Raw genomic sequence first — 25,216 nt, 5'->3', positions numbered from 1 at the left:
GGTAATACCCAATTACTTTGCCAGGCGGAATTAGAAATTGGCTGAAGTTAGTGAGAAAGTTTAGTTTAGTTTATTGTCACGTGTATCATAGAAACATAGAAACATAGAAAATAGGTGCAGGAGTAGGCCATTCGGCCCTTCGAGCCTGCACCGCCATTCAATATGATCATGGCTGATCATCCAGCTCAGTATCCCGTACCTGCCTTCTCTCCATACCCCCTGATCCCTTTAGCCACAAGGGCCACATCTAACTCCCTCTTAAATATAGCCAATGAACTGGCCTCAACTACCTTCTGTGGCAGAGAATTCCACAGACTGTATCGAGGTACAGTGAAAAGCTTTTGTTGTGTGATAACCAGTTAGCGGAAAGACCACAAATAGTTACAATCGAGCCATCCACAGAGTACAGATACAGTGCCCTCCATAATGTTTGGGACAAAGACCCATCATTTATTTATTTGCCTCTGTACTCCACAATTTGAGATTTGTTACAGAAAAAAATTACTTGTGATTAAAGTGCACATTGTCAGATTTTAATAAAGGCCATTTGTATACATTTTGGTTTCACCATGTGGAAATTACAGCAGTGTTTATACATAGTCCCCCCCCATTTCAGGGCACCATAATGTTTGGGACACAACAATGCCATGTAAATGAAAGTAGTCATGTTTAGTATTTTGTTGCATATCCTTTGCATGCATGATTGCTTGAAGTCTGTGATTCATGGACATCACCAGTTGCTGGGTATCTTCTCTGGTGATGCTCTGCCAGGCCTGTATTACAGCCATCTTTAGCTTATGCTTGTTTTGGGGTTAGTCCCCTTCAGTTTTCTCTTCTGCATATATAAAAGGCATGCTCAATTCGGGTGATTGACTTGGCCACTCAAGAATTGACCTTTTTTTAACTTTGAAAAACTCCTTTGTTGCTTTAGCAGTATGTTTGGAATCATTGTCTTGCTGTAGAATGAACCGCCGGCCAATTTTGTGGCATTTGTTTGAACTTGAGCAGATAAAGATGTGTCTATACACTTCAGAATTCATTATGCTACTACCAACTGCAGTTGTATCATCAATGAAGATAAGTGAGCCAGTACCTTCAGCAGCCATACATGCCCAGGCCATAACACCCCCACCACCGTGTTTCACAGATGAGGTGGTATGCTTTGGATCTTGGATAGACACAAAATGTTGGAGTAACTCAGCGGGTCAGGCAGCAACTCAGGAAAGAAGGAATGGGTGACGTTTCAGGTCGAGACCCTTCTTCAGACTGCTTTAGATCTTGGGCAGTTCCTTCTCTCCTCCATGCTTTGCTCTTACCGTCACTCATCTTATCCGTCAACAAGATCTTTTTTCAGAACTTTGGTTGCTTTTTTAAGTACTTCTTGGCAAACTGTTACCTGGCCATCCTATTTTTGTAGTTAACCAATGGTTTGCATCTTGCAGTGTAGCCTCTGTATTTTTGTTCATGATGTCTTCTGCCGGCAGTGGTCATTGACAAATCCACACCTGACTCCTGAAGAGTTTTTCTGATCTGTCCATCAGGTGTTTGGGGAGTTTTTATAATAAAGAAAAATAATAGAGAGAATTCTTCTGCAATCAGCTGTGGAGGTCTTCCTTGGCCTGCCAGTCCCTTTGCGATTAGTAAGCTCACCAGTGCTCTCTTTCTTCTTAAAGATGTCCCAAACAGTTGATTTTGGTAACCCTAAGGTTCGGCTGATGTCTCCAACAGTTTTATTCTCGTTTCTCAGTCTCATAATTGCTTCTTTGACTTTCATTGGCACAACTTTGATCCTCATGTTGATAAACAGCAATAAAAGTTTTCAAAGGTGATGGAAAGACTGCAGGAAAGACTAGGTGCGGAGAGCTCTCTTTTCCCTGCATTAATGAGGCATTTAAACACACCTGAGCAATAACAAACACCTGTGAAGCCATATGTCCCAAACATTATGGTGCCCTGAAATGGGGGGGACTATGTATAAACACAGCTGTAATTTCTACATGGTGAAACCAAAATGTATAAAAATGGCCTGTATTAAAATCTGACAATGTGCACTTTAACCACATGTGATTTTCTTTCTATTAAAAATCTCAAATTGTGGAGTACTGAGGCAAATAAATAAATGATGGGTCTTTGTCCCAAACATTATGGAGGGCACTGTACATCATAGAGGGAATAACGTGAATAATATTTAGTGCAAGATAAAGCCAGCAAAGTCAATAGACAATAGACAATTGGTGCAGGAGTAGGCCATTCGGCCATTCGAGCCAGCACCACCATTCAGTGTGATCATGGCTAATCATTCTCAATCAATACCCCGTTCCTGCCTTCTCCCCATACCCCCTGACTCCGCTATCCTTAAGAGCTCTATCTAGCTCTCTCTTGAAAGCATCTGGAGAATTGGCCTCCACTGCCTTCTGAGGCAGAGAATTCCACAGATTTACAACTCTCTGACTGAATTTTTTTTTCCTCAGCTCCGTTCTAAATGGCCTACCCATTATTCTTAACCTGTGGCCCCTGGTTCTGGACTCCCCCAACATTGGGAACATGTTTCCTGCCTTTAACGTGTCCAACCCCTTAATAATCTTATATGTTTCGTTAAGATCCCCTCTCATCCTTCTAAATTCCAGTGTATACAAGCCTAGTCGCTCCAGTCTTTCAACATCCCGCCATTCCAGGAATTAACCTAGTGAACCTACTAGTGCGGTCTCACTAGGGGCCTGTACAACTGCAGAAGGACCTCTTTGCTCCTATACTCAACTCCTCTTGTTATGAAGGCCAACATTCCATTTGCTTTCTTCACTGCCTGCTGTACCTGCATGCTTCCTTTCAGTGACTGATGCACTAGGACACCCAGATCTCTTTATACGTCCCCTTTTCCTAACTTGACACAATTCAGATAATACTCTGCCTTCCTATTCTTACCACCAAAGTGGATAACCTCACATTTATCCACATTAAACTGCATCTGCCATGCATCCGCCCATTCACACAACCTGTCCAAGTCACCCTGCATCCTCATAGCATCTTCCTCACAGTTCACACTGCCATCCAGCTTTGTGTCATCTGCAAATTTGCTAATGTTACTTTTAATCCCTTCATCCAAGTCATTAATGTATATTGTAAATAGCTGCGGTCCCAGCACCGAGCCTTGCGGTACCCCACTAGTTACTGCCTGCCATTCTGAAAGGGACCCATTTATCCCCACTCTTTGCTTTCTGGCTGCCAACCAATTTTCTATCCATGTCAGTACCCTACCCCCAATACCATGTGCTCTAATTTTGCCCACTAATCTCCTATGTGGGACCTTGTAGAATAATTTTAGGGCATCACTCTTTATGAAGGGTATTTTTAGATGGATGTTGGAGCATTCCTTTGTCGAAGGATCAAACATGTTCATCTGCTTCTTCAATGATCTACTTCCCATTCACGGATTAGAAATAAAAGCGTAGGTGCATAAAACAATGAGGGGAATAGATAGAGTGACTAAGTTCATAAGTCAAAGGAGCAGAATTAAGCCATTCGGCCCATCGAGTCTACTCTGCCATTCTATCATGGCTGATCTATCTTTGCCTCAACCCCATTCTCCTGCCTTCTCCCCTTAACTCCTGACAGTCGTACTGATCAAGAACCTGTCAATCTCCGCTTTAGAAATACCCGCTTTCTTGGCCTCCACAGCCTTCTGTGGCAATGAGTTCCACATATTCACCACCCTCTGTCTAAAGAAATTCCTCCTCATCTCCTTTTTAAAGATACAGACTCTCCCACTGGTGGAAACATCTTCTCCGCATCCAGGCCTTTCACTATTCGATAAGTTTCAATGAGGTCCCCCCTCATCCTTCTAAACTCCAGCGAGTACAGGCCCAGTGCCGACAAACGCTCATCACATGTTAACCCACTCATTCCTGGGATCATTCTCGTAAACCTCCTCTGGACCCTCTCCAGAGCCAGCACATCCTTCCTCAGATACGGGGCCCAAAACTGCTCACAATGTTCCAAATGCAGCCCGACCAGCGCCTTATAGAGCCTCAGCTTTACATCCCTGTTTTTATCTTCTAGTTCTCCTGAAATAAATGCCATCGTTGCGTTTGCCTTCTTTACAACCGATTCAACCTGCAAATAAATCTTTCGTTAATCCTGCACCAGCATTCCTAAGTCCCTTTGCACCTCCAGTTTCTGAATCCTGCCACCATTTGGAAAATAATCTATGTCTTTATTTCTATTACCAAAGTGCATGATCACACTTTGTCACATATCTGCCACTTCTCTGCCCCCTTTCCCAACCTGTCCAAGTCCTTCTGCAGAGTCTCTGCTTTGTCCGTACCACCCGCCCCTCCACCTGTCTTCCCATCAGCTGCACACTTGGCCACAAACCCTTAATTTCCATCATCCTAATCAAAGATATACAACGGGAAGAGTAGCGGCCCCAGCACCGAGCCCTGCGGAACACTGTCTTTTCACCAGGGCCAGGGGACCAAGATTGAGTGGGCATGGGTTTAAGGAAAGATGTGATAGGAACCTGAGGGGCAACCTTTTCATTCAGAGGATGGTAGGTATATGGAACGAGCTGCCAGAGGAAGTAGTAGAGGCAGGTAGAATAACAACATTTAAAAGATATTTGGGCGGGTACATGGGTATTTTTATCACGTCTGATTCAGATTCAGAGTCTGAAGAAGGGTCTCGACCCGAAACGCCACCAATTCGTTCTCTCCACAGATGCTACCTGTCCCGCTGAGTTACTCCTGCATTTTGTGTCTATCTTTGGTGTAAACCAGCATCTGCAGTTCCTTTGCTCAACCAATTACCTGCCAGGCTTTGTCCTGCCCCTGCCCGCCCCCACTATCAAACTGAGGAACGTTCCCGAATTGAAATGCCACCGAGGCAACTTTTGCCGGCACTGGGCCTGCATTCGCTGGAGTTTAGAAGGAGGATAGAAACATAGAAACATAGAAAATAGGTGCAGGAGGAGCCCATTCAGCCCTTCGAGCCAGCACCGCCATTCATTGTGATCATGGCTGATCATCCACAATCATGAGCCCGTGCCTGCCTTCTCCCCATATCCCTTGATTCTGCTAGCCCCTAGAGCTCTATATCACTCTCTTTTAAATTCATCCAGTGAATTGGCCTCCACTGCCCTCTGTGGCAGAGAAATCCACAAATTCACAACTCTCTGGGTGAATTATTTTTTTCTCACCTCAGTTTTAAATGGCCTCCCCTTTATTCTTAGACTGTGGTCCCTAGTTCTGGACCTCTTATCGAATAGTGAAAGGCTTGGATAGAGTGGATGTGGAGAGGATGTTTCCACTAGTGGATGAGTCCAAGACCAGAGGGCACAGCCTCAGAATAAAAGGACGTACCTTTAGGAAGGAGATGAGGAGGAATTTCTTTAGTCAGAGGGTGGTGAATCTGTGGAATTCTTTGCCACAGACGGATGTGGAGGCTGTAATTTTAAGGGAGAGATAGATTCTTAATTAGTAAGGGTTAATTAGTCAAAGGGTTATGGGGAGAAGGCAGGAGAATGGGGTTGAGAGGTGAAGATAGATCAGCCATGATTGAATGGCAGACATGATGGGTTGAATGGCCTTATTGTGGATAAATGTGACGTTATCCACTTTGGTGGCAAGAACAGGAAAGCAGACTATTATCTGAATGGTGGCCGATTAGGAAAAGGGGAGATGCAACGAGACCTGGGTGTCGTGGTACACCAGTCATTGAAAGTAGGCATGCAGGTGCAGCAGGCAGTGAAGAAAGCGAATGGTATGTTGGCATTCATAGCAAAAGGATTATAGGAGCAGTTGTACAGGGCATTGGTGAGACCACACCTGGAGTATTGCGTACAGTTTTGGTCTCCTAATCTGAGGAAAGACATTCTTGCCATAGAGGGAGTACAGAGAAGGTTCACCAGATTGATTCCTGGGATGGCAGGACTTTCATATGAAGTAAGACTGGATAGACACGGCTTTTACTCGCTGGAATTTAGAAGATTGAGGGGGGATCTTATAGAAACTTACAAAATTCTTAAGCGGTTGGACAGGCTAGATGCAGGAAGATTGTTCCCGATGTTGGGGAAGTCCAGAACAAGGGGTCACAGTTTAAGGATAAGGAGGAAGTCTTTTAGGACCGAGATGAGAAAGGTTTTTTTCACACCGAGAGTGGTGAATCTGTGGAATTCTCTGCCACAGAAGGTAGTTGAGGCCAGTTCATTGGCTATATTTAAGAGGGAGTTAGATGTGGCCCTTGTGGCTAAAGGGATCAGGGGGTATGGAGAGAAGGCAGGTACAGGATACTGAGTTGGATGATCAGCCATGATCATATTGAATGGTGGTGCAGGCTCGAAGGGCCGAATGGCCTACTCCTGCACCTACTTTCTATATTTCTATGTTTCTATTCTGCTCCTGTGATTTACGAACATGAACTTACCTGCTTATCAAAAATCCCCCTTCACCTGTATCAACCTGTATCTGAAAAAGGGTCTTGACCCGAAACGTCATCTATTCCTTCTCTCCACAGATGCTGCCTGTCCCGCTGAGTTACTCCTGCATTTTGTGTCTATCTTTGGTGTAAACCAGCATCTGCAGTTCATTCCTACTCAACATATTACTACCTGCCAGGATTTGACTTGCCCCATCTCCCTCCCTCCCCCCCCCTCTCTCCCTCCCACTATTAGTTTGAAGAAGGGCCCCAACTCGAAACACCAACTATCCATGTTCTCCAGAGATGCTGCCTGACCGGCCGAGTTAAGAAGGATAGCAAAAGTTTTTTTAGGTACGTGAAGAGGAAAAAAATAGTCAAGGCAAATGTGGGTCCCTTGAAGACATAAGCAGGGGAATTTATTATGGGGAACAAAGAAATGGCAGACGAGTTAAACCGTTACTTTGGATCTGTCATCACTGAGGAAGATACACACAATCTCCCAAATATTCTAGGGGCCGGAAAACCTAGGGTGATGGAGGAACTGAAGGAAATCCACATTAGGCAGGAAATGGTTTTGGGTAGACTGATGGGACTGAAGGCTGATAAATCCCCAGGGCCTGATGGTCTGCATCCCAGTGTACTTAAGGAGGTGGCTCTAGAAATAGTGGAAGCATTGGAGATCATTTTTCAATGTTCTATAGATTCAGGATCAGTTCCTGTGGATTGGAGGATAGCAAATGTTATCCCACTTTTTAAGAAAGGAGGGAGAGAGAAAACGGGTAATTATAGACCAGTTAGTCTGACATCAGTGGTGGGGAAGATGCTGGAGTCAATTATAAAAGACGAAATTGCTGAGCATTTGGATAGCAGTAACAGGATCATTCCGAGTCAGCATGGATTTACGAAGGGGAAATCATGCTTGACAAATCTACTGGAATTTTTTGAGGATGTAACTAGGAAAATTGACAGGGGAGAGTCAGTGGATGTGGTGTACCTCGACTTTCAGAAAGCCTTCGACAAGGTCCCACATAGGAGATTAGTGGGCAAAATTAGAGCACATGGTATTGGGGGTAGGGTACTGACATGGATAGAAAATTGGTTGACAGACAGAAAGCAAAGAGTGGGGATAAATGGGTCCCTTTCGGAATAGCAGTCAGTGACCAGTGGGGTACCGCAAGGTTCGGTGCTGGGACCCCAGCTATTTACGATATACATTAATGACTTAGATGAAGGGATTAAAAGTACCATTAGCAAATTTGCAGATGATACTAAGCTGGGGGGTAGTGTGAATTGTGAGGAAGATGCAATAAGGCTGCAGGGTGGCTTGGACAGGTTGTGTGAATGGGCGGATACATGGCAGATGCAGTTTAATGTAGATAAGTGTGAAGTTATTCACTTTGTAAGTAAGAATAGAAAGGCAGATTATTATCTGAATGGTGTCAAGTTAGGAAGAGGGGATGTTCAACGAGATCTGGGTGTCCTAGTGCATCAGTCACTGAAAGGAAGCATGCAGGTACAGCAGGCAGTGAAGAAAGCCAATGGAATGTTGGCCTTCGTAACAAGAGGAGTTGAGTATAGGAGCAAAGTCAAGTCAAGTCAAGTCAATTTTATTTGTATAGCACATTTAAAAACAACCCACGTTGACCAAAGTGCTGTACATTTGATTACGTTCCAATAGAAAAAAAATGAAAACATACAGTAGCACGCAAACAGTTCACAGCGCCTCCTCAATGAGCCTCAAACGCTAGGGAGTAGAAATATGTTTTGAGCCTGGACTTAAAGGAGTCGATGGAGGGGGCAGTTCTGATGGGGAGAGGGATGCTGTTCCACAGTCTAGGAGCTGCAACCGCAAAAGCGCGGTCACCCCTGAGTTTAAGCCTAGACCGCGGGATAGTGAATAGCCCCAAGTCGGCCGATCTGAGGGACCTGGAGTTAGAGAGGGGGGTTAGAAGATTTTTGATGTGGGGGGGGAGTGCCCATTTAGGGCTTTATACGTGAATAGGAGGAGGTTCTTCAAAGAGGAGGAGGTTCTTCAAAGAGGTCCTTCTACAGTTGTACCGGGCCCTGGTGAGACCGCAACTGTGTGCAGTTTTGGTCTCCAAATTTGAGGAAGGATATTCTTGCTATTGAGGGCGTGCAGCGTAGGTTCACTAGGTTAATTCCCGGAATGGCGGGACTGTCGTATGTTGAAAGGCTGGAGCAATTAGGCTTGTATACACTGGAATTTAGAAGGATGAGGGGGGATCTTATTGAAACATATAAGATAATTAGGGGATTGGACACATTAGAGGCAGGAAACATGTTCCCAATGTTGGGGGAGTCCAGAACAAGGGGCCACAGTTTAAGAATAAGGGGTAGGCCATTTAAAACGGAGATGAGGAAGAACTTTTTCAGTCAGAGAGTGGTGAAGGTGTGGAATTCTCTGCCTCAGAAGGCAGTGGAGGCCAGTTCGTTGGATGCTTTCAAGAGAGAGCTGGATAGAGCTCTTAAGGATAGCGGAGTGAGGGGGTATGGGGAGAAGGCAGGAACGGGGTACTGATTGAGAGTGATCAGCCATGATCGCATTGAATGGCAGTGCTGGCTCGAAGGGCTGAATGGCCTACTCCTGCACCTATTGTCTATTGTCTATTGTCTATTGAGTTACTCCAGGACTATGTTTTGTTTTTTGTAAACCAGGATCGGCAGTTCCTTGTTCCTACTTCTCCACAGTGACTTTGCTCTCCCTGCCTTTCAGTGCATGAAGCCCGTAGGTGGCAGTGTTGAGCTGCTAATACAGTTTGAAGAGTCAAAGCAAGTCAATGGGAATGAGGAAAGACCATCTCGTGATGAATGCAGATCGACACAGAATGCTGGAGTAACTCAGCCGGGACAGGCAGCATCTCTGGACAGAGGGAATGGGTGACGTTTCGGGTCGAGTCTGGGGAGAGACAGAGATAGGAGCAAAGAGGTCCTTCTGCAGTTGTATAGGGCCCAGATGAGACCACATCTGGAGTATTGTGTGCAGTTTTGGTCTCCTAATTTAAGGAAGGGCGCCCTTACTATTGAGACAGTGCAGAGTAGGTTAACGAGGTTAATCCCCGGGATGGCGGGACTGTCATATGAGGAAAGGTTGGAAAGACTGGGCTTGTATTCACAGGAGTTTAGAAGGATGAGAGGGGATCTTATAGAGATGTATAAAATTATAAAAGGACTGGATGCAGGAAAAATGCTCCCAATGTTGGGGGAGTCCAGAACCAGGGGCCACAGTCTAAGAATAAAGGGGAGGCCATTTAAACTGAGATGAGAAGAAACGTTTTCACCCAGAGAGTTATGAATTTGTTGAATTCTCTGCCTCAGAAGGCAGTGGAGGCCAATTCACTGGATGAATTTAAAAGAGAGTTAGATAGAGCTCTAGGGGCTAGTGGAATCAAGGGATATGGGGAGAAGGCAGGCACGGGTTACTGATTGTGGACGTTCAGCCATGATTACAATGAATGGCGGTGCTGGCTCGAAGGGCCAAATGACCTCCAGCACCTATTTTCTATGTCTATGTCTGTATGGAAGGGTAAGGTGTGAAAACGAGAGATCAAAGGGGACAAAGGTCAAGAAAAATGTAGAATAGATCATTGTTAGCTAGGGGAAGGTGACAATGAGGCAGACAAAGATAAAATTATCTGAAGAAGGGTCTTGACCCGAAACGTCACCCATTCCTTGTTTTTAGAGATGCTGCCTGTCCCGCTTGTGTTACTCCAGCTTTTTGTGTCTGTCTTAAAGATAAAATTTAATCAGGAGGACACGTCAAACTGGTCGCAGATCTAGGATGGGGGAGGGATGGAGGGAGAGGGAAAGCAAGGGTTACTTGACGTTAGAGTGTTTTCCGTGAAGGTCGGAGAAAAGCAGCAGCCAGAAGCAGCCAGAGCGAGTATTGGCTGGAAGTATAAGAAAATAACTGCAGATGCTGGTACAAATCGAAGGTATTTATTCACAAAATGCTGGAGCAACTCAGCAGGTCAGGCAGCATCTCGGGAGAGAAGGAATGGGTGAAGTTTCGGGTCGAGACCCTTCTTCAGAAGAGCCTTCGTCTGAAGAAGGGTCTCGACCCGAAACATCACCCATTCCTTCTCTCCTGAGATGCTGCCTGACCTGCTGAGTTACTCAAGCATTTTGTGAATAAATACCTTCGATTGGCTGGAAGTAGGTGAGTCGGAGGGAAAGAAAATTTAAAAAGAGCGCCAATGGCCCAGGTTCGAGTAAATTACAAATAAGCCCTAAAGTCATTGATTAGGTAACAGGTGAAGATGTGCAGCTGTGGCAGAGGGGCCTTGTTGGGAGCCGCCTTGTTGAGGTGAAGTGCCTTGGTGAGTAAAGCGTGCGTCTTTGGCTCGAGAGTCTTCGGCGAGGAGGCGGAGGCAAGGAGCTATACTTGATTCGAAATTTGTAATTTTGTTTTGTCCGCTGAAGAAATAGACAATAGACAATAGGTGCAGGAGGAGGCCATCTGGCCCTTCGAGCCAGCACCGCCATTCAATGTGATCATGGCTGATCATTCTCAATCAGTACCCCGTTCCTGCCTTCTCCCCATACCCCCTGACTCCGCTATCCTTAAGAGCTCTATCCAGCTCCCTCTTGAATGCATTCAGAGAATTGGCCTCCACTGCCTTCTGAGGCAGAGAATTCCACAGATTTACAACTCTCTGGCTGAAAACGTTTTTCCTCATGGCAGGCAGGATAGAAACATAGAAACATAGAAAATAGGTGCAGGAGTAGGCCATTTGGCCCTTCGAGCCTGCACCGCCATTCAATATGATCATGGCTGCAGTGTGATCATGGCTGCAATGTGATCATTGGTGCAGTGTGTTTCCTGCAGGATGAGGGAAGTCAGGGGCACTGCTGGTGCTCCAGACAACTACACCTGCGGAAACTGTGTGCAGGTGCAGCTCCTGAATGAACGTGTTGGGGAACTGGAGCAGCAGTTGGATGACCTCAGGGCCATCCGGGAACACGAGAGTTTCCTGGCCAGTCCCACCGAGGACAGTGAAGGTGGGTGACTGTGAGAAAGATGAGTAAACGTGGAGTGCAGGAGACCCCGGTGGCTGTACCTACTGAAAACATGTACACCCTCTTGGGAGCGGACGACACGACAAGATTGAGCGGCAGCCGGGGCTGTGACTCCAACCCTGAAGAGTGACGTCAGGGAGAGCCGCAGTGGTGGGAGACTCCATCGTCAGAGGTGCGGACAGGAGATTCTGTGGCAGCGGGCGAGACTCCAGGATGGTGTGTTGCCTCCCTGGTGCCAGGGTCCAGGACGTCTCGGAGCGGCTGCACGCCATCCTAGAGAGAGAGAGAGAGAGAGAGAGAGAGAGAGAGAGTGAGTGAGAGAGAGAAAGAGAGAGAGAGAGAGGCGGAGCAGCCGGAGGTTGTTGTGCACGGTGGCACAAACTGATCCGTGTGGTAAAATTCAGCTGCCACAGATGGCTGCATGCAGGGATTAACGGGGAGTCTGCCTGGAATCCCCTCTGCTCCAGGGTCACCACGGAATGGCTGTCGTTCATCAACTCATTGACTTCATCACGGAAATGAGTGGGTTAACCTGTGATGAGCGTTTGTCGGCACTGGGCCTGTACTCGCTGGAGTTTAGAAGAATGAGGGGGGACCTCATTGAAACGTACAGAAGAGTGAAAGGCCTGGATAGAGTGGATGTGGAGAGGATGTTTCCACTGGTGGGAGAGTCTAGGACCAGAGGGCACGGCCTCAGAATTAAAGGACGTTCCTTTAGGAAGGAGATGAGGAGGAATCTCTTTAGTCAGAGGGTGGTGAATCTGTGGAATTCTTTGCCGCAGAAGGCTGTGGAGGCCAAGTCAGTGGATATCTTTAAGGCAGAGATTGGCAGATTTTTGATTAGTACGGGTGTCAGAGGTTATGGGTAGAAGGCAGGAGAATGGGGTTAGGAGGGAGAGATAGATCAGCCATGATTGAATGGCGGAGGGCCAAATGGACTAATTTTACCCCTATCTCTTATGACCTTATGACCTGTTGGGTGTACCACAGAATGGTTGTCTAATTTATCAATTCATCTGCCGGTCATACTGTGGGATTACAAGTCCGAGCGGTGACTAGGAGATTTTCTGTCAGGCTCAGGGGAGCGAGGAATTGAAAGGAAAGTGTAAAGTGAATGTCTGCGTTGATTTAGTTCAGATGCACAGCGTAGAAACAGGCCCTTTGGCCCCGAGAGTCTGTGCCGGCCCACCATCCCCTCACACTAACACTATCCTACGCGCAAACTCGGGACGATTTACAATGGCACCAAGCCTCAATTCATCTACTAACCTGTGCGTCTTTGGAGTGTGGGAGGAAACTGGAGCACCCGGAGAAAACCCACGCGGTCCACGGGGAGAACGTACAAACTCCGTACTGACGGCACCCGTGGTCAGGATCAAACCCGGGCCTCTGGCACTCGAAGGCAGCAACTCTGCCGCTGCGCCACTGTGCTGCCCGTCCAAATGTGTTTTAAATGTTGTTGTACCTGCCCCAACCACTTCTTGGTTCTTCTGTCTTCTGGATAGGTGCATGGAAGTGCGTGAAATAGAGCGATATGGATCATGTACAGGCAGAAGAGATCAGGCATCATGTTCAGCACAAACATTGTGGGCCGAAGGGCCCGTTTCTGTGCTGTACAGTTCTGTGTTCTACATTCTGGCACCTTGTTCCCCATTTCTCCCACCTTCCACATGACCATCTGGCCCCTCAGGTTCCAATTAAATCTAGGTTTTCATATTTCCTTCATTATCATACGTGACAACATTCATAAGTCCATCAGGTATAGGAGCAAAGTTATGTGGGAAAATAACTGCAGATGCTGGTACAAATCGAAGGTATCACAAAATGCTGGAGTAACTCAGCTGGTCAGTCAGCATCTCAGGGGAGAGGGAATGGATCGCCTCCACCTCCACCCTACCACCCCCCCACCATACATCGCCTCCACCTCCGGCTGCTAAAATCCCCCTTCCCCCTCTAGCCAGGCGACCCGACTACTCCCCACATCGGTCCTCATGCCCCCCTCTGCTCTGTTAACCCACCACCCCCCCACCATACATCGCTTCCACCTCCGCCTGCTAAAAAAAAGCTCTCCACCTATATCCTTTCTTTGTCCGGCCCCCCTGACATTAGTCTGAAGAAGGGTCTGGACCCAAAACGTCACCCATTTCCTCTCTCCTAGATGCTGCCTGACCCGCTGAGTTACTCCAGAATTTTGTGATACCTACGAGCAAAATTAGGCCATTCGAGTCTACTCCGCCATTCAATCGTGGCTGATCTATCTTTCCCTCTCAACCTCATTCTCCTGCCTTCTCCCCGTATCCCCTGAAACCCGTACTAATCAAGAATCTGTCGAACTCCGCCTTCGAAATATCCACTGACTTGGCCTCCACAGCTGTCTGTGGCAATGAATTCCGCAGATTCACCACCCTCTGACGAACGAAATTCCTAAGATTGACACAAAATGCTGGAGTAACTCAGGGGGACAGGCAGCATCTCTGGAGAGAAGGAATGGGCGACGTTTTGGGTCGACACCCATCAGAAATTCCTCCTCGTTGTGATTGGATGTAAAGTGTTATTAGGATTGTTTAAAGTTGTGAAAGGTTTTAAAGATGGTAAAGGCTTCACGTTGGATATGCAGAGAATTGAGGGATCATGTGAGAGCATTTTGTCTTGGCATAATTTGTGGCACAGACATTGTGGGCCGAAGGGCCTGTTTCTGCGCTGTACTGTTCCATGTTCTATAAATGCAGGTCTTGTTTTGATTTTTGCTATGCACACACCATCTGAAAGCTCTATAATTTGAAACATTGAAACATAGAAAATAGGTGCAGGAGGAGGCCGTTTGGCCCTTCGAGCCAGCACCGCCATTCATTGTGATCATGGCTGATCATCCACAATCAGTAACCCGTGCCTGCCTTCTCCCCATATCCCTTGATTCCACTAGCCCCGAGAGCTCTATCTAACTCTCTTTTAAATTCATCCAGTGCCCTCTGTGGCAGAGAATTCCACAAATTCACAACTCTCTGGGTGAAAAGGTTTCTTCTCACCTCAGTTTTAAATGGCCTCCCCTTTATTCTTAGACTGTGTGGCCCCTGGTTCTGGACTCCCCCAACATTGGGAACATTTTTCCTGCATCTAACTTGTCCAGTCCTTTTTATAATTTTATATGTCTCTATAAGATCCCCTCTCACGCTTCAAAACTCCAGTGAATACAAGCCCAGTCTTTCCAACCTTTCCTCATATGTCAGTCCCGCCATCCCGGGGATTAACCCTGGCCAAGCTGGCCATCCGCGACTCACGGCGCCAGGCAGAAGTGGTGTTGGAGGGGGACCACACGCTGTCCAAGGGCACCCTGGAGGATTTCCGGGACCGCTGGGCACCGCGGGGGATTGGATGTATCCTGGATGGGGATTGTAATATAATTATATAATAGTTTCAATTGGTATATTTGTTTGTATAGTATTCTGTTGGTGGGTTCTGTTTTGGTGTTATTGTATTGTATATATTATTTTAATATTTGAATAAATATTTTTGATAAAAAAAATTTAAAAACAGGAGATTAACCTCGTGAACTTACGCTGCGCTGTCTCAATAGCAAGGAAGTCCTTCCTCAAATTATGAGACCAAACCTGCACACAATTCTCCAGGTGCGGTCTCACCAGGGCCCTGTACAACTGCAGAAGGACCTCTTTGCTCCTATACTTAAATCCTCTCGTTATGAAGGCCGACATGCCATTAGCTTTACAACTCTGTACACTGTACATTAGCCTTAGAACACTGACTCTATAACACTGTAATATTATATCCTGTGGTCTGGTATTTTTCTCTTTGCACCATTGTAGTGCTTGTGTGTGGCTCGATTGTACTCATGTGCAGCATGATTTGACTGCATAGCACGGGGGGAAAAAGTTACTGTATCTCGATACATGTTAAAATAATAAAGTATTACCAATTGCAAAAACCTCAAGTTGTACAGAGCTAATAAATTCCACATGGCAGAGATGGGAAAATGGAACTTGTTTGGGATTGAAACACGTTAAGGGGACAGGATGAGACGCTGGATTAGTATGGCATAGTTGCAACAAGATGAGAGTACCGACACAAAATGCTGGAGTAACTCTGCGGGGCAGGCAGCAACTCTGGAGAGAAGGAATGGGTGGCGTTTCGGGTCGAGACCTTTCCGTCTGAAGGAGTGTCTCGACCCCGAAACGTCACCCATTCCTTCTCTCCAGAGATGCTGCCTGACCCGCTGAGTTACTCCAGCATTTTGTGGCTATTTTTGGTGTAAACCAGCGTCTGCAGTTCCTTCCTACACAAGATGAGAGACTTCTTTTCAACAAGATGGTCGGCGTGGTGGTGCAGCGGTAGAGTCGCTGCCTCACAGCGCCAGAGACCCGGGTTCCATCCCGACCACAGGCGCTGTCTGTATGGAGTTTGTACGTTCTCCCCGTGACCTGCGTGGGTTTTCTCCGAGATCTTCCGTTTCCTCCCACACTCCAAAGACGTACAGGTATGTAGGTTAATTGGCTGCGCAAATGTAAAAACTGTCCCTAGGGTGTAGGATAGTGTTAATGTGCGGGGATCGCTGGGCGGCGCGGACCCGGTGGGCCGAAGGGCCTGTTTCCGCGCTGTATCTCTAAATCTAAAAAAAAATCCAAAGACGTGTAGGTTTGCAGGTTAATTGGTTTGGTGTAATTGTAAAATTGTCCCTAGTGTGTGCAGGATAGTGTTAATGTGCAAGGATCACTGGTCGGTGCGGACTCGGTGGGCCGAAGGGGCTGTGTCTCTAAACTAAACTAAACACAGTGGCGCAGCTTGTAGAGTTGCTGCCTCAGAGCGGCCTGTTTCTACGTTGTGTGACGCTGTGAATCTCAATGGAAGCTATAAAGTGCAAGGTCTTTGTCCCATTTCAGGTCGGTGTATGATGGAGAGGAACACTGGCGGTTCATGGAGAAACTGGATGCCCGGATCAGGAACCATGACCGGGAGATCGAGAAGATGTGCAACTTCCACTTCCAGGGATTTGTGGATTCCATCACGGAGCTGCTGAAAGTGCGGGGAGAGGCACAGAAACTGAAGGTGGGTCGATCTTTAACATCATTAGTTCACAAATCCCAGGAGCACAATGAGGCCAATCGACCCATCATGTCTACTCCGCCATTCAATCATGGATGATCTATCCCTCCTAACCCCATTCTCCCGCCTTCTCCCCCTAAACCCCGGACACTCGTACTAATCAAGAATCTATCTATCTATGCCTTAAAAATATCCATTGTCGGCCTCCATAGCCTTCTGTGGCAAAGAATTCCACAGATTCACCGCCCTCTGACTGAAGAAATTCCTCATCTCCTTCCAACAGGTACGTCATAAAGTCATAAGGGATAGGAGTAGATTTAGCCCATTTGGCCCATTAAGTCTACTCCACCATTCAATCATGGCTGATCGATCTCTCCCTCCCAACCCCATTCTCCTGCCTTCTCCCCGTAACCTCTGACACACGTACTAATCAAGAAACCATCAATCATAAGGGATAGGAGTAGATATAGGCCATTTGGCCCTTCGAGCCAGCACCGCCATTCATTGTGATCAATGCTGATCATCCACAATCAGTAACCCGTGCCTGCCTTCTCCCCATATCCCTTGATTCCACTAGCCTCTAGAGCTCTATCTTACTCTCTTTTAAATTCATCCAGTGAATTGGCCTCCACTGCCCTCTGTGGCAGAGAATTCCACAAATTCACAACTCTCTGGGTGAAAAAGTTTTTTCTCACCCCAGTTTTAAATGGCCTCCCCTTTATTCTTAGACTGTGGCCCCTGGTTCTGGACTCCCCCAACATTGGGAACATTTTTCTCGCCTCCAGCTTGTCCAGTCCATTCGTAATTTTATACGTCTCTATAAGATCCCCTCTCATCCGTCTAAACTCCAGTTCTGACTGTCTATCCTCGGGGCAGACCGCATGTCCTAGAGAAAACAATCCATGTCTGTCCGAACTCTCCTTATCGTTAATAACTTCTAATCCAGGCTTCACTCTGGTCAATCTCTTCTGCACCCCCTCTAAAGCCTCCACATCTTTCCTGTAATGTGGCGACCAGAATTACAATAGACAATAGACAATAGGTGCAGGAGGAGGCCATTCGGCCTTTCGAGCCATTCAATGTGATCATGGCTGATCATTCTCAATCAGTACCCCGTTCCTGCCTTCTCCCCATACCCCCTGACTCCGCTATCCTTAAGAGCTCTATCCAGCTCTCTCTTGCAATATTCCAAATGCAGCCCAACTAAAGTCCTGTTCACTGCACTAGGGCTTCCTGACTCTGATAGTCAATGCCCCGATTTATGAAAGCAAGCACTACATCGCGGCGGCACGGTGGCGCAGCGGTAGAGTTGCTGCCTTACAGCGAATGCAGCGCCGGAGACTCAGGTTCGATCCTGACTATGGGCGCCGTCTGTTCGGAGTTTGTACGTTCTCCCCGTGACCTGCGTGGGTTTTCTCCGAGATCTTCGGTTTCCTCCCACACTCCAAAGACGTGCAGGTTTGTAGGTTAATTGACTGGGTAAATGTAAAAATTGTCCCTAGTGTGTGTAGGATAGTGTTCGTGTGCGGGGATCGCTGGGCGGCGCGGACTCGGTGGGCCGAAGGGCCTGTTTCCGCCCTGTATCTCTAATTCTAAATCTAAAACATATGCCTTCTTCATCACTATATCTACTTGTGTTGCCACTTTCAGGGATTTATGGACTTGGACCCCAATATCCCTCAATACATTTTGTATTCTTCATTCTTTAGGAAAATTTAATTCTTTAGGAAACAGGGGTTCACCTCTTCCATTATCGATGAGGCTCTCACTAGAGTTCCTCGATATCCCGCAGCTCCGCTCTTGCTCCCCCTCCCCCCATCGTAACAAGGACAGAGTCCCCCTTGTCCTCACCTTCCACCACATCAGCCGTCGCACACAACATATAATCCTCCCTTTTGCCACCTCCACGGGCTCCCACTACTGGCCACATCTTCCCATCTCCACCCCTTTCTGCTTTCCACAGAGACCGTTCCCTCCGTAACTCCCTGGTCCACTCGTCCCTTCCCACCAAAACCACCCCCTCCCCGGGCACTTTCCCCTGCAAACGCAGGAGATGCAACACCTGTCCCTTTACCTCCCCCCTCGACTCCATCCAAGGACCCCAACAGTCTTTCCAGGTGAGGCAGAGGTTCACTTGCACCTCCTCCAACCTCATCTACTGTATCCTCTGTTCCAGGTGTCAACCCCTGTATATCGACGAGACCAAGCGCAGGCTCGGCGATCGTTTCGTTGAACACCTCCGCCCAGTCGGCCTTAACCTACCTGATGGCTCAGCACTTTAACTCCCCCTCCCATTCCCACACTGACTTTTCTGTCCTGGGTCTCCTCCATTGTCAGAGTGTGGCCCAGCGCAAATTGGAGGAACAGCACCTCATATTTCGCTTGGGTAGCTTACACCCCAGCGGTACGAACATTGACTTCTCTAACTTCAAATAGCCCTTGCTTTCCCTCTCTATCCATCCGCTCCCCCTTCCCAGTTTTCCCACCGGTCTTCCTGTCTCCAACTACATTCTATCTCTGTCCCGCCCATTCCCCTGACATCAGTCTGACCCAAAATGTCACCCATTCCTTCTCCAGAGATGCTGCCTGTCCCGCTGTCTACCTTTAGTTTAGTTTAGTGTCACGCGTGCCGTGTGAGGGGACCGATGTCATAATCTGTTGAGCCTAATTCTGCTCCTTCTCTCTGGGTTCTTCTCACCTCAGTTTTAAATGGCCTCCCCTTTTTTCTTAGACTGTGTGGCCCCTGGTTCTGGACTCCCCCAACATTTTTCCTGCATCTATCTTGTCCAGTCCCTTTATAATTTTATACGTCTCTATAAGATCCCCTCTCATCCTTCTAAATTTCCCCAGTGTGGGACAAATAAAGGAATATATTATTATTATTATAATAATAATAATAATAATAATAATAATAATAATAATAATAATAATTATTATTATTATTATAAACTCCAGTGAATGCAAGCCAAGTCTTTCCAATCTTTCCTCCATTGACTGATGATAATACACGGTAATTAACCATGTGAACCTACGCTGCACTGCCTCAATAGTACCTGTACCAGTATCTGGATACTTTCCCCAAAAAATGTCTCCTTAGGATAACATAGCAAAGCCAAGTAGCATCCATAATGGACACAAAATGCTGGAGTAACTCAGACTGAAGAAGGGTCTCAACCCGAAACGTCGCCCATTCCTTCTCTCCATAGATGCCTATCTGTCCCGCTGAGTTACTCCAACATTTTGTGAACCTTCGATTTAGACAATAGACAATAGGTGCATAAGTAGGCCATTCGGCCCTTCGAGACAGCACCACCATTCAATGTGATTATGGCTGATCATTCTCAATCAGCACCCCGTTCCTGCCTTCTCCCCATAACCCCTGACTCTGCTATCCTTAAGAGCTCTATCTAGCTCTCTCTTGAATGCATTCAGAGACTTGGCCTCCACTGCCTTCTGAGGCAGAGAATTCCACAGTTTACAAATCTCTGACTGAAAAAGTTTTTCCTCATCTCCGTTCTAAATGGCCTACCCCTTATTCTTAAACACCTGTCCCTTTACCTCCCCTGGAGGTAAACTGTGGCCCCTGGTTCTGGACTCCCCCAACATTGGGCACATGTTTCCTGCCTCTAACGTGTCCAACCCCTTAATAATCTTATACGTTTCGATAAGATCCCCTCTCATCCTTCTAAATTCCAGTGTATACAAGCCTAGTCGCTCCAGTTGTTCAACATACGACAGTCCCGCCATTCCAGGAATTAACCTAGTAAACCTACGCTGCACGCCCTCAATAGCAAGAATATCCTTCCTCAAATTTGGAGACCAAAACTGCACACAGTACTCCAGGTGCGGTATCACAAGGGCCCTGTACAACTGTAGAAGGACCTCTTTGCTCCTATACTCAACTCCTCTTGTTATGAAGGCCAACATTCCATTGGCTTTCTTCACTGCCTGCTGTACCTGCATGCTTCCTTTCAGTGACTGATGCACTAAGACACCAAGGTCTCGTTGTACGTCCCCTTTTCTTAACCATTCAGATAATAATCTGCCTTCTTATTCTTACCAACCAAAGTGCATAATCTCACTCTTATCCACATTTAAACCAGCATCTTTAGTTCTTTCCTTCGCATCCATAATAATTAGTTTGTGGTTTACAGCATGCATCCTGATAATTTAGCACTAATTACTTGCATTTTTATTTACAATAAGCATTTTAAGAGGACTTTTTTTTTTGCCTCAGATCCAGGTGACTGATACAAATGACAAGCTGCAGGAGACGGGGAGGGAGGTGAGTTCCATTCTGATTATTGAACCACATTTTACTCTGCCTAACATTTAACCACTTGGTTCTTGTGCTCCGTAAGGTGCTACATTTCCAGGGGACTACTTTGCCCAACAAGTCACCGAGGGGATACAGTGTGGAAACAGGCCCTTCAGCCCAACTCGCCCACACCGGTCAACATGTCCCAGCTGCACTAGTCCCACTTAGAAACATAGAAACATAGAAAATAGGTGCAGGAGGAGGCCATTCGGCTCTTCAAGCCAGCACCGCCATTCATTGTGATCATGGCTGATCATCCACAATCAATACCCCGTGCCTGCCTTCTCCCCATATCCCTTGATTCCACTAGCCCCTAGAACTCTCTCTTAAATCCATCCAGTGATTTGGCCTCCACTGCCCTCTGTGGCAGAGAATTCCACAAATTCACAACTCTCTGGGTGAAAAAGTTCCTTCTCACCTCAGTTTTAAATGGCCTCCCCTTTATTTCTAAGACTGTGGCCCCTGGTTCTGGACTCCCCCAACATTGGGAACATTTTTCCTGCATCTAGCTTGTCCAGTCCTTTTATAATTTTATATGTCTCTATAAGATCCCCTCTCATTCTTCTAAACTCCAGTGAATACAAGTCGTCTTTTCAATCTTTCCTCATATGACAGTCCCGCCATCCCAGGGATCAATCTCGTGAACCTACGCTGCACTGCCTCAATTACAAGGATGTCCTTCCTCAAATTAGGAGACCAAAACTGCACACAATACTCCAGATGTGGTCTTACCAGGGCCCTATACAACTGCAGAAGGACCTCTTTACTCCTCTACTGAAATCCTCCCATTATGAAGGCCAACATGCCATTAGCTTTCTTCACTGCCTGCTGTACCTGCACGCCAACTTTCAGTGACCGGTGTACAAGGACACCCAAGTCCTGCACTTCCCCCTTACCTAACCTAACACCATTGAGATAATAATCTGTCTCCTTGTTTTTGCCGGCAAAGTGGATAACCTTACATTTATCTATATTATACTGCATCTGCCACGCATCTGCCCACTCACTCAACCTGTCCAGGTCACCCTGCAACCTCCTAACATCCTCTTCACATTTCACACTGCCACCCAGCTTTGTGTCATCCGCAAACTTGCTAGTGTTACTTCTGCACTTGCCTGCGCTTGGTCCATATCCCTCCAAACCTGTCCTATCCATGTACCTATCCAACTGTTTCTTAAACGATGGGATAGTCCCAGCCTCAACTGGGACTGACTGCACAGGTTTTGATTGCCTCTCGCTTGTCACCCATTAGCGAGATTTTTCAACCAATTTGGGTGGCACGGTGGCGCAGCGGTAGAGTTGCTGCCTCACAGCGAATTCAGCGCCGGAGACCCGGGTTCCATCTTGACTACGGGCGCCGTCTGTACGGAGTTTGTACGTTCTCCCTGTGACCTGCGTGGCGTTTTCTCCGAGATCTTCGGTTTCCTCCCACACTCCAAAGACGTACAGGTTTGTACTTTAATTGGCTTGGTAAGAATGTAAAAATCGTCCCTAGTGTGTGTAGGATGGTATTAATGTGCGGGGATCGCTGGTCGGTGCGACCCGGTGGGCCGAAAGGGCCTGTTTCCGGGCTGCATCACTAAACTAAACTGAAACTAAGTTGGTGAAAAGCCGGTTAACGAAGTTGTTTCTTTTCCTTCTGATCCCCCTGTAGTTAATCGTTGAAATGGAGGAACTGAAGAAATGTCGTTCCCAGCAGAGGTACATCGCTGCCACCATGGACCAGCTGACCCTGTGTCTGCCAGGTACGGGGTGATTCTCCGCAAGTATTATCATTGCAGCAAACATTATAGGGAGGAACTGCAGATGCTGGTTTACACCGAAGACAGACACAAAATGCTGGAGTAACTCAGCAGGACAGGCAGCTGGAGGGAAGGAATGGGTGACGTTTCAGGTCGAGACCCTTGTCCAAACGGCTCGATTGTAATCATGTATTGTCTATCCACTGACTGGATAGCACGCAACAAAAGCTTTTCACTGTACCTCGCTACACTTGACAATAAATTTTAGATTTTTAGTTTTAGTTTTAGAGCTACAACTCGGAAACGGGCTCTTCGGACCACCGAGTCCGCACCGACCAGCACACTAACACTAGCCTACGCACACTAGGGACAAGTTACACTTGTACCAAGCTGATTAATCTACTAACCCGTACGTCATTGGAGTGTGGGAGGAAACCCCGAAGATCTCGGAGAAAACCCACGCAGGTCACGGGGAGAACGTACAAACTCTGTTCTGACAGCGCCCATAGTGAGGATCGAACCCGGGTCTCTGGCGCTGTGAGGCAGCAACTCTACCGCTGCGCCACCGTGCCACCCTAAACTAAACTGAAACCGGAGAGACAAATAGTTTATATCACATGGAATCCACGGAGAGCTAGCTAACTGGATAAAGAATTCATGGAAGGAAGCAGACAGTGGTGGTGGAAAGCTATTCTTTGGACTGGAGGCCTGTGACTAGTGATGTGCCTCAGGGATTGGTGCAGGGCCGATTGGTGTTTGTCATCGACAGTATATCAATGAGTTGGATGAGAACGTGCATGGCATGGTTAGTTAGTTCGCAGACCAGACTAAAGCGGGTGGTATTGTATGTAGTGGCGATGATCATCAGAAATCACAGCAGGAACTTGATCAGTTGAGGAATGGTTAATGGTGTTCATCGCAGATGAGTGTGAGGTGTTGCATTTTGGAAAGTCAAACCATTGCTGGACTTTCAGTTAATGCTTGGACTCTGGGGAGTGTTGTAGAGCAGGAGGATCTAGGAGGACAGGGAGATAGACCCAAAGAGCTGGAGTAACTCAGTGGGTCAGACAGCATCTCTGGAGGAAGACATTACAAAGGTTTCAAATGTCTTTTAATGTTACATGTACCAATTAAGGTACAGTGATATCGAACGCGAAACAGCCATACGAAAGAAAAAAGCAACAAGACACACAAATACATAAAAGTTAACATAAACATCCACCAGGGTGGATTCCCCACATTCCTCACTGTGATGGAAGGCAAAAAAGGTCCAATCTTCTTCCTCTTGATTTCTCCTGCGGTCGGGGCAGTCGAACTATTCGTTGGGGCGATCAAAGCTCCTGCAGTCGGCGGTCAAAGCTCCCGCGTCGGGGCGATCGAAACGCCCACGGTGGGGCGATCGAAACTCCCGCGTCGGGGCGGTCGAAACGCCCACGTTGGGGCGATCGAAACTCCCGCGTCGGGGCGGTCGAAACTCCCGCATCGGGGCGATCGAAACGCCCACGATGGGGCGATCGAAACGCCCACGATGGGGCGATCGAAACGCCCACGGTGGGGCGATCGAAACTCCCGCATCGGGGCGATCGAAACGCCCACGGTGGGGCGATCGAAACTCCCACGTCGGGGCGGTCGAAACTCCCGCGGTTTGGAGTTCCAAGCCACTTCATTTAGAAGGTCAGAAGACGGGTCTCGTCCTAAAATGTCACCTCAAGTCATATCATATCATATATCTACAGCCGGAAACAGGCCTTTTCGGCCCTCCAAGTCCGTGCCGCCCAGCGATCCCCGTACATTAACACTATCCTACACCCACTAGGGACAATTTTTTTTTTTTTACATTTACCCAGCCAATTAACCTACATACCTGTACGTCTTTGGAGTGTGGGAGGAAACCGAAGATCTCGGAGAAAACCCACGCAGGTCACGGGGAGAACGTACAAACTCCTTACAGTGCAGCACCCGTAGTCAGGATCGAACCTGTGTCTCCGGCGCTGCATTCGCTGTAAAGCAGCAACTCTACCGCTGCGCTACCGTGCCGCTCAAGTCAAGTTTATTTGTCACATACACATACACGATGTGCAGTGAAATGAAAGTGGCAATGCCTGCGGATTGTGCACAAAAAAGAATTACAGTTACAGCATATAAATAAAGTTAATAAAGTTAATATAGAGAAGACAAAATTTAGTCCCTGGAGTTATAAAAGTTGACAGTCCTGATGGCCTGTGGGAAGAAACTCCCTCTCATCCTCTCAGTTCTCATCCTATTCCTTTTCTCCAGAGATGCTGAGTTACTCCAGGTTTTTGTGTCTATCTTTGGTTTAAAACAGCATCTGCAGTTACTTCTTACACAAGAGGACAGGTACTACTTAGATCTCTGAACGTAGCATCACAGGTGGATAAGGGTGGTCAAAAAGGCTTTTGGTACATTGGTCTTCATCAGTCAGGGTACCAGGTATGGAAATTGGGATGTTATGTTACAGTTGTTCAATACATTGGTGAGGCCACATTTGGAGTACTGTGTTAGGTTTTGGTCTTCCTGTTATAGGAAAGGATGTTATTAAGCTGGACTGAGTGGAGGGGATATTTACGAGGATGTTTCCAGCGATTGAGGGCCTGAGCTATGGGGAGAGGTTGAGCAGGTGGGACTTTATTCC

At 47.1% G+C, this 25,216-nt stretch overlaps 1 protein-coding gene across 1 annotated transcript in view; it reads left to right on the top strand.

The window, feature by feature from the left end:
• The window catches only part of exoc6b (exocyst complex component 6B), a 563,998-nt gene that overhangs the window by 51,810 nt on the left and 486,972 nt on the right, over window positions 1-25,216 (top strand). Inside the window, exons 2-4 of the mRNA XM_078404240.1 lie at window positions 16,341-16,506; window positions 20,741-20,788; window positions 22,476-22,566. Of these exons, the coding sequence (XP_078260366.1) occupies window positions 16,341-16,506; window positions 20,741-20,788; window positions 22,476-22,566 (305 nt within the window). The remainder of the gene's footprint in view (window positions 1-16,340; window positions 16,507-20,740; window positions 20,789-22,475; window positions 22,567-25,216) is intronic.

The sequence above is a fragment of the Rhinoraja longicauda genome, chromosome 1, assembly GCF_053455715.1.
Source record: "Rhinoraja longicauda isolate Sanriku21f chromosome 1, sRhiLon1.1, whole genome shotgun sequence".
In the NCBI taxonomy this organism is placed as follows: Eukaryota; Metazoa; Chordata; class Chondrichthyes; order Rajiformes; family Arhynchobatidae; genus Rhinoraja; species Rhinoraja longicauda.
Note: the sequence above shows the minus strand (reverse complement) of the source record. Positions and strands in the feature narration are given on the sequence as shown.